Source organism: Oryza sativa, chromosome 10 (genome assembly GCF_034140825.1).
Source record: "Oryza sativa Japonica Group chromosome 10, ASM3414082v1".
Taxonomy (NCBI): Eukaryota; Viridiplantae; Streptophyta; class Magnoliopsida; order Poales; family Poaceae; genus Oryza; species Oryza sativa.
Window position 1 is genome coordinate 19,820,242 of NC_089044.1, and position 17,224 is coordinate 19,837,465.

A 17,224-nucleotide genomic window follows, 5' to 3' on the forward strand; every position below is an offset into this window, starting at 1 on the left:
AATCCATACTTATCTAAGTGCATATATTTTTAATCCAAAGCTTCTTTTGGACTATGTAGGATATGTATTAATATGTATATGCTTTTCACTTTTTTTTAAGCTCACGGCCTTTTGCTACGTACCTACCCACTTATTAGAACCCGTTTAAAACGAGGACGGATTAATTTCAACATTTTCCGAAAACCGAACTGTTTTTCTTACAAATGCCTTATTTGGAACGAAATAATTTAGTGAACAATTTGGAGAAAACTATCACGGATAACTAGTTCAATCATACATTTTGAAAAATTATAGCATTTGAAATAAAACTAAAATTCATTTAAACATGAATAGTGTGAAACTCCTATGTTCAAATCGACCTTACCGTCAATAAACAAGGATGTAATGATAAACACAAACCATTTTCATCTAGAAAAAAGGATAAACACAAATTCTGACACGTGTGAATGTGGGGATGCTCGTACAAATGACGATTACCTCACCTCGGCTCAATAGTGACATTTTTTTTAGAAAAAAAAACCAAGCACATATCCATGAGGAAATTTCTTATTTCCAAGTGGAAACATACCAAAAAAAAATCAGTAATCATATAGGAGTACTAGACCAACAAAAACACGATGCCAAAACGTACCGCAATAATACAAGTCATGTATAACTGGCAGAACAAGCAAGAAACACGTTCCGCTCCGGCCTATCTGGAATGTACTACGACTACCAAATTTCATTCAAAGCAAGTAATCAATACAAGAAAAATAGGTGTTATAATCCCCTAGTAATACTCAATTAAAGGCTTTCAAAAATTGCTGGCTACAATGGAGTATAACACATGACTTCCCCATGTTTCCTGTGTCAAAATATCACCGTACGAACTTCGACGAATTGAGCGAGATGTTGGGCTTGTTCACTTCCTTGCTGAAAACCTTACTAAAATTTAGCAACATTTTAGTGTTACCAGATTTAGTCATGTTGGACCCTTTGGTTTAAAGCCTTACGCAAATTTGAAAAAGCTTTTGGGAAGAGGAAAAACCCAGAATCACCAATATTTAATTATGTTTAGTTTGTTACTCAAAAATTGGTAATGTTAAAAGTGGCAGTAATGTGAACATGTCCGTCGTCACCGACGGTACGAAGGGCCCTGCCGAAATTTGGCAAAATTTCGAACAAACTTTCGTACTCATCCAAAAACCCAAACCTTCCGACCGGATGCGACCGGGCCAGACTCCGACTCCGACCGACCGGGCCGCGTCCGAATCGCGGGGAGTATAAATAGCCTCCACCCCCCTCACTTCGTCTTCCCCCACAAATCACCAAACGAGCTGCGTGAACCGGGTGCGTTTCGATTTCTTCTTCCCCCCATTTTTTGTTGCCATTGCTTCCCTCGATTTCCGAGCTCCGTGAGGAGAGAGGAAGAGAGAGGTTGCAATGGCGGCGGCGCTGATGAGGAGGGCGGCGCGGGCGCCGCCGGCGGCGTGCGGGCTCCGCCGCTTCATGCAGGAGCAGACGGCGTTCCGGCCCGCGGCGGTGCCGGTGGTGCCGCCCGAGCGACGCGGGTTCATCCCCCTCGCCGACCGGATCCGCGACCTCGGCGCCGCGTTCCCGCGCATCAACCTCGACGGCCTCGTCCCCCCGGCGCCGCCGCAGACGCATCCGACGGTGGCGAGGGAGGAGCGGGCGTCGGCGTCGGCGGTGGCGGGGCTGACGGTGGAGGAGGCGAGGAAGGTGCTGCGGGCGACGCAGATGGAGGCGGCGCGGGCGAGGCTGCGGGCGTCGGGCGCGGGCACCGTGCCGTACGCCGAGTTCCTCCGGCTCTGCTGCGACGCCGCCGGCGCGGAGTCCGGCGCCTCCGTCGCGCGCGCGCTCGACGAGTCCGGATCCGTCATCGTCCTCGGCAAGACCGTCTTCCTCAGGCCCGAGATGGTACGATCCACCCCCCCATCTCATCAGCTTCAAATCCACCACCTTAATTTAATGCCGCTTGCTTGATCCGTCTCTTCTCCCAATTTTGTTCTAGTTTTTTTTTTTTTGATTTTGCAGTTAGCATGTCATGAGAGAAATACACGCTGGTTTCTCGTATCTTTTCTCTCTCCTTGCAGTTATTTTTTTTCTTTTTTTTTTGTTTCCGGGTGACCGGGTTGAGAATTCAGAAGTGTCGAGATCTGATGAGATTTTCCGCGTGTTTCTTTGTATGTTTCCCAACAGGAAAAGAATGAAAGAAAGGGCGCTGTTCTTAAACGGTAGTAAGAGCAGTTGTTGACACACAAAGTTTGGGGATTTTTACTCCGTCCGACATGGGAGTGTCTTTTCTTCTCACAAAACCAGATCGACTAAAAACAAAACTAAAAAAAAAAACTATTCTTTAGCCCCTCAAATCTTATACCTGAGGGAGCAAGAAAGAAAAGGAGAGAACTTAATTGACATTAGTGATAATTTTAATCTTGATCTCCGATGAATGAACATGAGGAGAATTAACCTGTGGCAGCCAAAATTTTTGGAGGAAGGATGCATATTAATAGTCATCATCCAGCACATACTCAAAACTTTTATGTTCCCTGATATTATATCATTTATGGAAATGTTCATAGTTAGTATTCTATTGGATTTTCTACCATGCAATTTAAATGCCATGTCATGAGGACAACAATTGGAGACATATTTGGTCTCTCTTACAGGGCATGGGCTGCACAACTGATAGTATAAAAATGATGTTTGAATTGCATGGCAGAGGATTCAGTATCTAAGATGCCATTGCATTCCCCATCACATGCCAGTGGTGGTGGAGTATTGATGTAGTACCTTTTAACTTTGTGATACCTCCCAACAAATTTGAGGGCCAAAACTGAAAGTTAGTTACATATCAAACAATTTTGTGCTACTAGGTGGTTCCCTTTTTGCTCCATAACCTTTTCTGTGCATTTGCTAGAATTGTATGTTATTTTTAGATCAGCTCCTTCTGGTTTATAACGCAGGATAGCTCATAGTGGTGTCCTTGTTATTGGCTTACTATTTGGTAAAAGTTGCTTTGGAAGAATTTCTAGTTTTGGTTCAGCAAATGAGAATCACCTGAAGTTAGAGAATAGACAACCATAAAATGTGAATTAATTGGAAATTCTTAAGAGTGAATTCAAGGACCTAGGAGCATAGATAATTAGCAGTGTTGCAGACTTTTCAGAATCAAATTCTTACTTCTGTTCTTACTTTTTGACATTCTTACATGCTTGCTTCTATTGCTGCTACCGTTCACTTTACTAGTTGGAAATCAAGTAATCAACACTATCATGAGTAAAGAAGCCCTTTTTTTTTAATATCTGTTGAATACATAAGCTACATCTTTATCACATTAGAATAATACTAGAAGATTAATGGACGGCTAACAGGTTATGACACATCTACTTTCTTATGTCCTGACCTAGCCAAAGTAAAGGGGGACACTGTCACATGCCATCTGATCTAGAGTAGGTCACAGCATTCGTAGGCAGCATAATTTGTACTATTTACTGTTTGTTTTGTTCCATGCAAGTGCGGTTAGTCAGACAATTTGGCAATTTACCCCATGCAAGTGGTGGTGGTGGGCATGGCATAGATGTTTTTGGGAAAATCTTTTTTGCATGTTTTAGTCTTGGAAGTAAACTGTTCTTATTTTACAGTCTTTTTTGCTGTTCATATAAGTATAAAAATAGAGGTTGAGGCTTTTGCGGCATATGTTCCTTGTCCAACTAAACAATCTTATCCTGCACAGACTGATCCTCTTGGCTCGGCGTGGGGATTCTTTTCTTTAAGCAATTTAACATTATTGTCCTAACAATATACACAATATTGGTTTTTCTTTCAGTATCAAATAATTCTTTTACTTTTGAAAACACATTTGCAATGTGTTGGAAACACAATTATATCTTGCACTTCCTTTTGGAAATTTAATCATTTGAAAACTGATTCGCATTTCATGGCTGTAATCTTCTCTTGCGAACATCGCTCTTTCTTTGATGGTTCTCTGTTGAGAAGAAGAGCAACCAAGTAAATTTTCGAAATGTTTTTTTGTTCTTTCTATTCACCATTGCAGGTTGTCAAAGCCATCGAGAAGGCCATACCGATTCCGAGAGCGCAACCCATTGCCTTGGATGGCCCAGCAAGGGAAGAGCTGAAGGCCATGGAGGCGCAGAAGGTCGAGATCGACCGCACCGCGGCGCTCCAGGTGCGCCGTGAGCTTTGGCTGGGGCTGGCATACCTCGTCGTCCAGACTGCCGGCTTCATGAGGCTCACATTCTGGGAGCTCTCATGGGATGTCATGGAACCCATCTGCTTCTATGTGACCTCCATGTACTTCATGGCCGGCTACACCTTCTTCCTCCGGACCAAGAAGGAGCCCTCCTTCGAGGGCTTCTTCGAGAGCCGGTTTGCGGCGAAGCAGAAGCGGTTGATGCACGCCCGGGATTTCGATCTCCGCCGGTATGACGAGCTCCGGCGAGCCTGTGGCCTGCCGGTGGTTCGGACTCCGACGAGCCCCTGCAGACCGTCGTCGTCGTCGTCGTCTTCGACGCAGGAGAGCCATTGCCATTCTTACTGCCATTGCCAATGATCTTTGTGCTGTTCTGTTCTATTGTCAGAATTTTTTTCATGCCCAGTTTATGGGGGTTAAGCTAGCTTCTCCATTGTATCGTTCTGATGTGCGGATGATGCGATGCAAAGCATAGTTTGTTGAAGAGATGACAAGGCAGATTTTAGCTTGAAAACCTGGAGGTGAGAAAAAAAAATCCTGATGTGTGTGTGTGTGAGAGTGATTGCAGATGACTGAAAGCCACCACTAGTAGACTTCATTTTAGGTTGTACAAATTTGACAGCGAAAAACATATTGCTCCAGCAAAGGGGCTTTTAACTATTTGCCACTTTTAGATTTGATAAATAACTATTTACCATCCCTATCTCAATGATATGTGGGTCCACATATGTCTATGACATGTGAGTTCAGTGACAAAAAGTTAATTGCCACATCTAAATATGGTAAATGGTTAAATATCTCTCGAGCGGAGCATGGGTCAACAACGAAATCGTCGAAGAGATTTTTCATTGGAACGATGTGAGCGTGCTCTTTACGGCATCATTACCCTTCCTTGGCCCCTGCCTATGAAATTTCTTTACCCCATTACGATCCAACTGGACTGGCATTCATTCACATTTTCCTTTCGAGGTTTCTGAAAAATCCACTTGATCTTTTCTTTTTTTTTCTTCTTCGTAGAGCAAGTATAATAGTATAATCCACTGCTAGCTCTAAATCATCTATAACCAATGTAATAGCAAATTCATATAATAATTGCTTACTAACTTGGTCTTATTTGTTATACACACATTACGTCTTGAAGTCCGTGCTGCAGCTGGTTATAGATATGTAACCTGCTGCTACTCTCTCTTCCTTTATCTCTTAAAAATATATTTATAATTAGCTTATAGCTTACTATTATACCGGCTCTCTTGGATTTTCCCTAAAAAAAGAAAAGATATACTACTCCACTAGGAAAAAGAAAAGCATCTTGAACGGCTACGCCACTTGAGGTTGAGGGCAGCAGCAGCAGCCAGCCAGCCACAGGCGTCAGCGTTAAAGCTGGCTTTTTCACCTGTCCTTTAGTTGCTGACCGTTTGGCCCATGTCACCTCCTCACAAGGTTGGTGGGGCTGAGATTGATAGAGATACTTTTCCTCGTGACCGTCCGTCCATTTGCTCAGCTAGCGTTGATAGAGTAGTAGTCGGCTCCATTGTTTTGCTTATTTATTCATGAAATAAACCAAAACGGTATATTTACAAACCAAAAATAATTTATGAATAAAATTTTTATATACATGTTTTTAGCGATTTAAAAATAAAGGCTGAAAAATAAACTTTCATGAAAAAAAATCTAAATCAGCTCTAAATTTAAGATTAAAAATTTAAATTTTGGCCGATAAATATAAGAAAAAGTTGATAGAGGTAAGAGTAGTAGTGTTTTGGTTGTGGACTTGTGGCGTGCTGTCCTCCCTACGCATGTTGGCCGCCGAACAGCGCAGTACAGCACGTCGCCACGCAGGACTGGTCGATGGATTGTCTCGCCCTTGCAGAAAGCGACGTGCCAAAATTTCCTCGTTGGTTTGTTTTACTGTTCATCGGTGTTTTAAGTGATTGTTTTCTGTTTGGTTTTCGGCCAAATATCTAGTTCATTTGGTAGTAACATCTTTCCGAGACAATAACAGGTTAGACCTAATTTATTAGACTTTCTAGCATTCTCCATAAGTAGAAAAAATATCGTCACAACAAGTGATTAGCTGCGATAGAGTGTGAATGTCAACCAAAAACTCCTAAATTTGTGGTGCTCACGTTAACACGGATGTCACACATCAATGTAGTTCCTGCAGTCCTCTTCCTACTCGTACTTTCCCCGTTTTATAATGTAAAACTTTTTAGCATTGTTCACAAGTAGAAATAATGTCGCCACAACAAGTGATTAGCTGCGGTAGAGTGTGAATGTCAACCAAAAACTTCTAAATTTGTGGTGCTCACGTTAACACGCATATCACACATCAATGTAGTTCCTGCGTACTCGTAAAGTTTGTAACAGGACTACAAACTTTATGGAACTTTACGGAGAACTAAGATCAATGTAGGTTGTGTTTAATTCTATACTAAAATTGAAAGTCTGAAGAATTTAGAACGATGTGACGAAAAATTTAAAAATTTATGTGTGTAGAAAAATTTGATGTGACGGAAAAATTGGAATCAAAACAGGGCCGTAGTTTCCCTCCGTCTCTGTCTCTGCGCGCGTATGGAACACGTACGTAGAACAAAACGCCGCGCGTGCGTGACAGTGGTGGCTGGGCGAGCATGGTGGAGCCGTGTGCGGTGTGCCCTTGCTGCCGTGCGGCTCCCCTCGCGCTCGGCTTGGCTTCGATCGCGACGGCGGCGGCAAAGGCGCGGCACACGAGAGGTTTGACGCGATCACGCCGCGCGCCCTCTCGCACGGAAGGGGGCCGCGCCTATACGCGGGCACGCGGCAGCTGCCGGCGCCGTGTCTCGCGGGCCACCGCCTCACCCACCCACCGCGCGCGAGCCGTTCGTTCGTCGTTGCCGCCCCGCGCGCGGCTAGAAAAACTGAGGGTGTGTTCGGCACCAAATTTTCCCAACCTCTCTCACGCATGTTTTTTTACAAACGGCTAAACTGTGTTTTTTTTAAAAATATATATATATATATGAAAATTATTTAAAAAAATCAAATTAATCCTTTTTTTAAAAAAATTAGCTAATACTTTCTCCGTTTCATAAGGTAAGTCATTCTAGTATTTTCCACATTCATAATGATGTTAATGAATCTAGATAGATATATATGTCTAGATTAATTAACATCAATATGAATGTAGGAAATGATAAAACGATTTACATTATGAAATGGAGGAAGTACTTAATTAATCACGCGATAATGAACCGCTCTATTTTCCGTGCGTACTATTCCAATTCCCCAACCTGGAACAGCGAACACACCCTTAAGTTTTGTCACTTTTGTAGTCATTTTTAATTTTTTAAAAAATTGATATTGTTAAAAATTTAGCAAATTGGTAACATTACCAAGTTTAATATAATAGGCTAAAGAGTGAGTTGCACTTTGGACCACCTTTTATTACCGAAGTTTCACTTCAGACCACCCTTTAACCAATCTTTTCATTTTAGACTAGGTATTTTTTCCTTTGTTGTACTTTGGATCACCATAATTCTTTTGTCTAGCCATGTCCAACCTCTCCTCCGGCAGAAGATGTGACCTACACCTAAACAGGGGAGATCATCGGCATGAAGGTGCCGATGAGCTTGAGGCTGTTAATATGCTCGCGAAGAAAGTTTGGGTGGTCCAAAATGCAAAGAAGGCAAAAATATCTAGTCCAAAGTAAAAATATTAGGTAAAGGGTGGACCAAAGTGAAACTTTGGTAATGAAAAGGTGGAGTGAATTGCAATATGGGCCATATATTTTATTATCCAAGTTTCACTCTGTACCACCCTTAAACCAATCTTTTCATTTTGGACCGGGTAATTTCACCATTTTTTTGGTTTAGATCATCCTAAACAATTTCTTCAGCGCCCATCAACAATCTCAATCAAATCGGTTTCGATACATCGGTGAACTTCACCGTCTATATGCAGGCCATATCTTCACCAGAATGGAGGGTAAACATGAATAGTAAAGAGAGTTGGGTGGTTCAAACTGGAAATATGGCAAAGTTACCCGATCCAAAGTGAAAATATTAGTTTAGGGATGGTCCAAAGTGAAACTTTGGCAATAAAAGGTGGCCCAACTGTAATTTACTCTAGGCTAAATGTGATATTGTTAAAATTCTTTAAACATAACCAATAATTGATAACAAACTAAATATTATCATATATTTATCAATCTTAATAAACGATGATACTACCTCCGTCCCATATAAATTACAATTTTGGCTCTCAGGTTTTATCCCACAAAAATTATAATTCTAATCACGTGTGACCTAACAAATTGATTAATCTAAATATCTTTCCTTATGATCTCCAAGCCTTCCATCCCATAATCTTCCTTTTAATCTAAAAATGTTTCCTTAATTATCTCAAACTTCCTTTTAATTAATTTTATATATGAAATGTGTGAATTTATTGTGTTCATTAAATAAGATCGCTGTGGTTATTTTTCAATCCTGTTATTTTGTCATAAATTAGCTAAAAGTGTATGAGAGAGGTAGTATAGTTTAAAAATGACATCAACGCTCTACTAGTTCGCCACGCGTGACGGACTCACGTTCCGTCGCGTCAGCCGGCAGGAGGAGGGGGCGCACACATATCATACGTATCCCCGTGGGGGAGGTTGGGCGAGACGGTTCGTGGTATCTGGCACGTTAGGTGGGCAGCGTCGCCTTGCCGTATAGCGAGTTCAGCGAGTTGTGGGGTTCAGGCCTGGACCCCATGAGGCCATGACATGAGTGATCATCCACGTCATTCCACCGTGTATATCTCAGGGAAAAAAAAAAGCAAAAATAAACACTGACTAGGGGCAAAAATAAACCGTGTATATCTCATATTAGGCCTTGTTTAGTTCCCATATTTTTTTCCTAAAAACGTCACATTAAATTTTTAGACACATACATGGAACATTAAACATAGATAAAAAGAAAAACTATTTGTACAGTTTGCATGGAAATCGTGAGATGAATCTTTTGAGTCTAATTTGTCCATGATTAGCCATAAGTGATACAGTAACCCATATGTGCTAATGACGGATTAATTAGGCTTAATAAATTTATCTCGCGGTTTTCAGGTGAGTTATGAAATTAGTTTTTTCATCCGTGTCTAAAAACCACTTACGATATCTGGTCAAACGTTCGATGTGACACGCAAAAGTTTTTTAGGGCCTTATTCTTCCAAATTCCCTTTCTTCGTCTCTCCACAAGGATTTAGGGCATCATCGATTGCCTATATTTCCTAATACGACAAAACGATTTATTAGGAAATAAAAATTGATTTATAGATAAAATTTTTATATGTTTATTCGTATCGACTTAAAAGTCGACGCTAAAAAGAAATTATGCTGAAAATATCTTAAAATCAACTCTAAAATTCAGTTGAAAATTCAAATTTTAATATGTGCTTTTATTAAGTCAACCAATGAAGCTCCTATTAGGTAATAAGAGCTTGAGCCTCTGATACTCACGGTGATCTGCCCCTGATGGTGACGACTAGGTGACTGCGTGGCTGCATTGCTTGATTGCCTGTCTCCAACTTCTGTGGTGTTGTTTATAGTCTGGCGGCAAGCACAGTCAGTGACTACTCCTTCCATCTCATAAAAAAAATTCAATCCTGAGAATGTATTTGGACATACACGTTGTTCAGATACATCCCTAGGATTAGTTTTTTTTTTCTGACAGAGTATGTGACAATGTTATTATCAAATGAGGGACAATTACCAGGCCTTGGGAATTACCATCCTTCCAGTTCCAGGGAGGTGAAAAACATGGTCATGAATGCGCACACAGGCCGACTCCACTGATCGACATGTTTTTTAGTATTAGAAGGCGTGGAGAAATGGCACACGATGGAAGAACAGATTTGTCCTTGAATTCATCTTCCTCTTTCAGGGTGATAAGCAGAGGACTCCACAGTAGACACCAAGCACTAGATAATGAACAAAAATGCTATGAAAATGACTCATTTCGAATCAAAACTTGCAGTTGCTGTTAAAACACTTCTGAACAACTTTATTACAAGTTCGCATGTTCAAAATTGATTGGCAGCCCCCTGTCGCACTGGGTTGACAGGCGACACTACAATTCAGGTTCATGCATCTGACTAAAGTAAGATGACCATCTACACTTTGGGAAGTTGTTAGTGTAATCTTTTGCTTTTGGGAAGTTGCTCCGGTGACAATTTCCATTACTTCGACAGCTTCTCGTTGAAGTTATAACTTTGTATATTTGTATATATTCTTCAATCCTAAGTAAATTTGGTTGGCCTTTCTTGGCCGGCCCGGCAAAAAGATGACCATCTACACATAGTACACCATTACACCAAGTCACCAACAGATGAGAGAACCACTTCGATGGAGAAGACCCTGTAGTAGCAGAAGGTTTTTCTCTACAACTTTAAAAACGGAGTCATATCCTCCATTTGTTCCCTTCCCACCGTAGAAGGTCTGCTTCATGTGTGCGTAGCAATCGATCCAGTAATTTATTCTCAATCCACCCACCCAGCTGATCCCCAATTATATGGTTCTGGCTCGTTGCAAAGCACGGCATATTACTGTAGTAACAACAGTTATAACAGTTATAGCAGTTCATGATCTCTTTCGCCTAAGAAACTGCCCACAAAATGGATGAATAAAATAATTTAAACGATCAAGGACAGTGAGATTCAAAATAGCTGACATACCTCTTCCTTGAGTTTGCACCAGCCTCAAGAATCCAGATACCAATTTATCCCTGAGTCCCTGACTGTAGCGGCTTTAAGTTGTCCCAGTGTTGCTGTGTTATTCAAGTTCTTAACTCTACAGTTCTAATTATCCAGGATGCAATAATCAGTATACACAAAGCAATTCAATCCTTTTCATATAAGAAAAGATAAACAATTGCATTACAACCTTCTGAAAAGTTGGTTTTTCTGAAATCTGAAATAATGTTCTTCCAAAGAAAAGGGATGGACATTCTTTGAGTAGTGCACCATTTCAACTTTTTCATCGAGACCAAATTACAGCGTTGGATTTCCTGCAATGTCGCATGTTAGTTCTAGCTTGCCTGGACCCCCAAGTCTTTACTAGTTACTACTTACAAACATTTCTCAGAGCTTTCTACCATAGCCCAGCCCAACTACCCCACAAACACTCTTAGCAAACACAACATGAGCTATATTACCGATGGGAAAAGTCTAAGTTCCTGGAGAAGCTAATAAAGTCAATTACCTCTTGCATTGTTCAAGAGAAGCTAATTTTTCATATGCAGGGTACCTGGCATACACATAAAAAAATAACTCATACATCATTGCTAAGGAATCCCCCACCTAAAATTTCTCTTAATAGACAAATAATATGGACATAATAGCAGGAAGCATACACGACAAGCAAATAATACTAGGTAATTGGTGCCTTCTGCCTAGATTAGGAACACATGAGGATTTCATAATATAGAAGCTTTACAAACAATTTTCTTGATAGTTGATACAGAACTTCAAATCCAAGACTGCAAGTGTACAGTATTCAACAGCAAAAAAGCTTCTTCTGCACATGAAATTCATCCTGTGAAAAGTATACATAACTCCAAACTCATACAGATTGGTGAATTTCATGACAATCATAAATAAGTGCAAGCCCTATTAAGCAGTACGTAGACAATACCACCTGTCCCATGTCCTTTTTTTTTACGCTTAAGCAGTATGCTGTTTGAAATTCTCTTGTGTTGATGATTAAAAATACGGTACCTCTGCGAGTTTACATAGTGTTCTTTAGAGTAAAAGGGTCCATTGCTAAAATTTGAACATACTACTACAGTCGCGTTGATGGTGGCATTGGATTGGTAATATGACAGTTGAGCCATTACCAATGGATTGATTATCAATTGACTATTTGGATGGTTTAATGAAATATGAGTTGTATTCTGCCAATCTGTATAGTGAATGTGATTACTCGAATAATCATTGGCAGGTCACAGGCTGGATATTTCCTTCCATATTCATTAGAATACAATAGTACAATAATCCTATCTGACAGGAAATATGCAATAGCAGATCATTTTTTATTGAAGCAATAGCAGATCATTATTAAATAATCGTTCAATGTTAACACACCTGAAAATATTTTCTGCTCACACATCTGTGGTGCCAAACAAGTAATTTGACATCGGGTAACATTTCCGATTTGCAATCTTCTATGGATGGATGTATTCAAGGGCATTCTTCATGAGAGATTGGCCGTGACAACTCTGATGGTGCTGACCAAGGCTTTCTTGCTGGCTGCTACCCAGACTAGCTTGGCAAACCAATGTTCCACCCTCTTGAGTCAACAAGCTTAATGGGACCTATCCTTCCTCTTGGCTATCAGCTATCAGATGGATGCATCCTACTACTGTTAGTATCACTGTTGTTCATTTCTCAATTCCAGTTTGCTCTTGCCTCTTAAAGATTCGACACCCCTTTGATGGAATAATGCAGATCTCAATCTGCATTAGCATGTACCTTGCAGACCAACAGCGTTATCACATTCCCTAGTGCCGCTTGGTTTAAACCTTGGTAAGTTGGTAATTGTTGGTCATGACCAATCTTGCCACTGTGCCTTTCCTGGCATAAAGCAATGGTGGGATGATCTTGGGTCAGTAAAGACAAGAACTGAACTGAAAGATGTGCTTGAGCAGACCATAAACTCCATTGTCATCATTATTGTGCGTTTAACCTTTGCTCAAATTAATGCCGGTGATCCTGATGGAGGTATTAATGTGCACAGTGATTATAACCATTATCAGGTACGCAATGCCAGGAATGATAAAACTGTGCTATAACCAGTAGTCGTTTGTTCGAGATGACCTGGAACAGGGGTTTGCTCTTCATAACTAGCAGTCCACACATAACAGACAAAAAGAGAGATCTCCCATTATGCTGCAATCCAGAATGTCATCTTTATATAATAAGGTCTATAAGAATATCAACAATGTCTAGTTACAGCAGTGTAACTGCAGGCAGTATCAACCAGCCCTGGATTTCAGAACGGGGCGATACTTTTCTGGGAGAAACTTCATATATTGATCACACTCCCTGTTGGAAACCAGCAAAACCAGCGACTCAACCGTGGAAGCTTCTAGGTGGAAGTTATGTTTATCAATTTTAGAAAGGTAAACCTCAGCCTTGCTTACCTCCCGTTTGTGAAGTAACTTTCTAACTATGCAGTTTAGTGTAAGGGAGTCAGCAGTACAGCCATTCTCCTCCATTCAAAGAAGTAGATCATCCAATTCCTCAAGCAACCCCTGTTCTATAAGATTTTCTAGCATTAACCGGTAGGTGCAATTATCTGGCACTAAACCGTTAGCCGGGAGAGCAGCAAACAAATCATTGGCTTCATCATTTCTGCCAACTTTAAGCAATGCATCAATCATAATGTTGAAAGTCCTAGCCTCAAGCTTCAAATCCATCAAACATAGGTTCTGAAACATCCGAAGTGCATCATCAGTGAGTTTGTTTTTGCAAAGTCCATGAGGATTATGTTGTATGTGCTAAGTTCAAGCTGCGTTCCACTTTCGGTAATCCTGGCATATAGTTCTTTTGCAGCAGCAGTTCTTCTGGTGCGAAATAAACCATGCAGAATTATGTTATATGTAATAATATCAGGATTAACACCATTGCTTTCCATCTCCTTGAAAAGAGCTAATGCGTCCTCCATTCTATTAATTTTACAGTAACCATTAATCAAAGTGCTATATGTAACACTATCAGGTTTCAACCCAACTGAGACCATGCCAGTGAGTAACTTCATTGCTCCATCCATCTTACCAGCTAAGCAATATCCATCGATGAGTGTACTGTATGTAATGACATCAGGATTCACACCAATATGTCCCAACAGGTCAAAGAGTTTTTTAGATTCTATAACCCTCCCTTCTTTGCAAAGACTGTCCAATATTGTATTAAAAAACACAATGTTGGGATTGATACCTTGATCCAATATTTCAAAAATTAACTCCTCGGCCTTCTCCCATTTGTCATAGGTACAGAGAGCATGAATTAGGGAGGTATAAACAACAACGTTAGGTGTCAGTCCTTTATCAATCATCTGCTCAAAATTAAGCATAGCATCATCTAGTCTACCTAACTTGCAAAGTCCATCTATCACTGTTCTATAGTTCACTGCGTTCGGAGTCAATCCTTGCTGCCTCATTTTGCTGAATACAAGCACGACCTCGTCTACTTTTTCTTGTTTAGTGTATGCACATATTAATATGTTGAAGACATGATGATCAAGTTGCATGCCATTTTGTACCATCAAAGCTAAGAGATCATGCATCTCAACAAGAGCTCCTTTGGAAGCATACCCATGAAGCAGGGTACCATAGGTAGTAATATCAGGCTTGAGACCCCTCTTGACCATAGAATCAAAAATCTTTCTGGCTTCTGTGCATTTTCCGTTCTTGCAGAGATAGTCCATCAACGAGTTATAAGTAACAACATCTGGTTCAATACCATCACTGCACATCTTTCTGAAAATACCAATAGCCTTTTCCGACTGTCCTGAAGAACAATATCCATGCATAATACTATTATATGTGAAGCAATTGGGCATAACCATCACTGTAAGTACCTCCATGGCCCTGTCCATAGCTTGAGCCTTGCTTAAGGCAGCAATGATAGAGTTGTAAGTCACAGCATCTGGAGAAACCCTCCGGTCCAGCATTTCATGGTATGTGATGTAAGCTTTGTCCACATCACCCTCTTTGAAGAGACCATCAATGATGGTATTATACGACACCACATCAGGTGGGCAGCGACCATCATCAGCCATCGTGTGGAGTAGCTCGAGAGCTTATTGGCTTCTCTCCTCATCACACAGTCCCTTGAGAAGAATGCTGTAGGAGAAGACATTTGGTATGCAACCGAGCTCAGCCATTCTGCGGAGCACTATGTCCAATGCATCGTTCGTCCTCTTCTCGGCGCATAGGCCCTTTAACAGAGTATTGATGGTGATGGCGTTCACCCTAAATCCCTTCTTAACGACATTGCCGAACGCCGCGAAACCAACACGTCCAATCGGCCCGCGCGGCAGCAGCAGGAGATGAGGATGTTATGGGTGCACAAGTCGGGAGCCACTACCTTCTTGGCGCCGGACCGGGCCATGCGGTTGTAGCAGGCCACGGCGGCCGCGGGGCTGTCGCGCGCGACGGCGGTGAGCGCGCGGTTCAAGCCGTAGATCGAGGCGCCCCTGCCTCGACGGAGCAATTCGTCAAACACGTGGCGTGCGTCCTCGGCGCCACTGCCACCCGCGCGGCCTCCTCGCCCTTCGGTCGCGTACTCCGAGCGGGGACGCGGCGTGACATGCCCAGCCTCAAGGACGCGGCGGCGGCGAGATGCCCGGACTCCGGCGACCTAGCAAAAGGAGCAGTGGAGCGGAAGACTGATACTGTGTTTGGCGTTGGGCCGTTGCCCAACCCCGCGGTGAACGGAACAAGATTCTCTGACGTACACGTACGTTACCTAGCTCTGTGTCACTGACATGTGGATCCATAGTGATATGGACCCACATGCAAGTGACACAAAATTACCCAGTTGAAACTTGTTTCTTTTTTTTAAAAAAAAAGTACAGAATGTCCGTTGTTTCTAATGACATTTGCTATAAATGTGTCGCCAGATTTTCAAACAAAAAACAGTTGAATTGTTGTCCGTACGATATTCATCGAGATTCGCGCCAGTGCAAAGGAAAAAATTCAGGCGCGGTGGTGGGGAGTCGAACTATGGTCTTGTAGGTCTTGCCCGTACGATATTCATCGAGATTCGCGCCAGTGCAAAGGAAAAAATTTAGACGCAGTGGTGGGGAGTCGAACTATGGTCTTCTAGGTCTTAGACAGAGTGACTAACCAACTCAGCATAGTAGGATTAATGATTTCAATGCCAAAATTAAGTTAAAATTCATTCACTAGGTACTTACAATACTTACGCCATACTTACATATCACTTACATACCACTTACACCACACTTACAACGTAATTACATACCACTTACACTACAGTTACAATGTAATTACATACCACTCACACTACAGTTTACATACCACTTACATTAATTACTAGTTATAGAATAATTACATTGTAATTTTTATGTGTTATTAATCATATGGTTTAAAAAATAAAATACGTACTAGTCCCTAATTAATCGTAAAAGGGTGTACGTAGTTGGAGGTCCACTAAATCGTTAGGTATGGATTAGCAGTAGAGAAAAATCCGACTGCGTTTGGGTTCGTTTTATGGCGAATGATTTGTAGATAGTCCCTTTAATAATTTATCTTGCGTCCTCACGTGTCTAAGTTCAATAACAAATTTTTAAACGTCACATCTAAAAGTGACAAATAGTTAAATATCTCTAAAACATGAGTCGTGTTACCGTGACTAGCTTACCGCTGAACAGAGAATTGAGTAACTGTTGAACTACTGCATACTTTCATAAAGAAAAAATGGTTTGTGATTTCTAAGACTATAACGTTGATTTATGTTTTTGCATCGATTTATGTGATATATATGACGATTTAGAGCATCACCAAAGGAAGTATTTAGTCATGGTTTCTTGATTATTGTGTCCACATTCACTTGGAAAAAATAGATTTTAATGCGTCATCATATGTGTTTGCTGTGATATTTTTACGCCAAATGACAAAGATATTTATGGATCACACGCCTATCTTACCTATCTTGTTTTATGTGCCTACCTTACCTATCTTGTGTTGTATACATTTTCTCCAAATTATCGGTTAATTTTGGTTCGTGGCATAGGTGCCAAGTCATAGCTTATCCTCGATACCGACAACATTATTTATTATTTAATCGTGCACGATATATATATGAGAATTTCCACGTCAAAATGGTGGAAACCTACGGTGCACCGCCGATTCTCTTATCACTCTTTTTTATCAATATTCGTGTAAAGCATATCACACCTACCGTGTACTCCAACCATATATATTGTCGGGAATTTAGTCGCGAAATGCAGAAAAAAAATAATCTATCGTGACA

The 17,224-nt window shown here is 41.1% G+C and overlaps 1 protein-coding gene and 1 pseudogene across 1 annotated transcript; one reads left to right on the forward strand and one right to left on the reverse strand.

The window, feature by feature from the left end:
• The first annotated feature begins 1,294 nt into the window (after positions 1–1,294).
• LOC4349038 (calcium uniporter protein 2, mitochondrial) lies at positions 1,295–4,873 on the forward strand. The gene is made up of 2 exons (XM_015758687.3): positions 1,295–1,917; positions 4,058–4,873. Exons 1-2 carry the CDS (start codon positions 1,423–1,425, stop codon positions 4,571–4,573), a joined length of 1,011 nt encoding a protein of 336 aa, XP_015614173.1. The 5' UTR covers positions 1,295–1,422; the 3' UTR covers positions 4,574–4,873.
• A 7,381-nt stretch (positions 4,874–12,254) lies between these two features.
• LOC4349039 (protein Rf1, mitochondrial-like) lies at positions 12,255–15,725 on the reverse strand (annotated as a pseudogene).
• Between the last annotated feature and the right edge of the window lie 1,499 nt (positions 15,726–17,224).

Excerpts from the sequence above, each read along its gene's own strand:
- LOC4349038 (XM_015758687.3), top strand. The coding sequence starts at position 1,423 with ATGGCGGCGGCGCTGATGAGGAGGGCGGCGCGGGCGCCGCCGGCGGCG. Across the intron at positions 1,918-4,057 it reads TCTTCCTCAGGCCCGAGATG|GTTGTCAAAGCCATCGAGAA; the intron begins GTACGATCCACC and ends TCACCATTGCAG.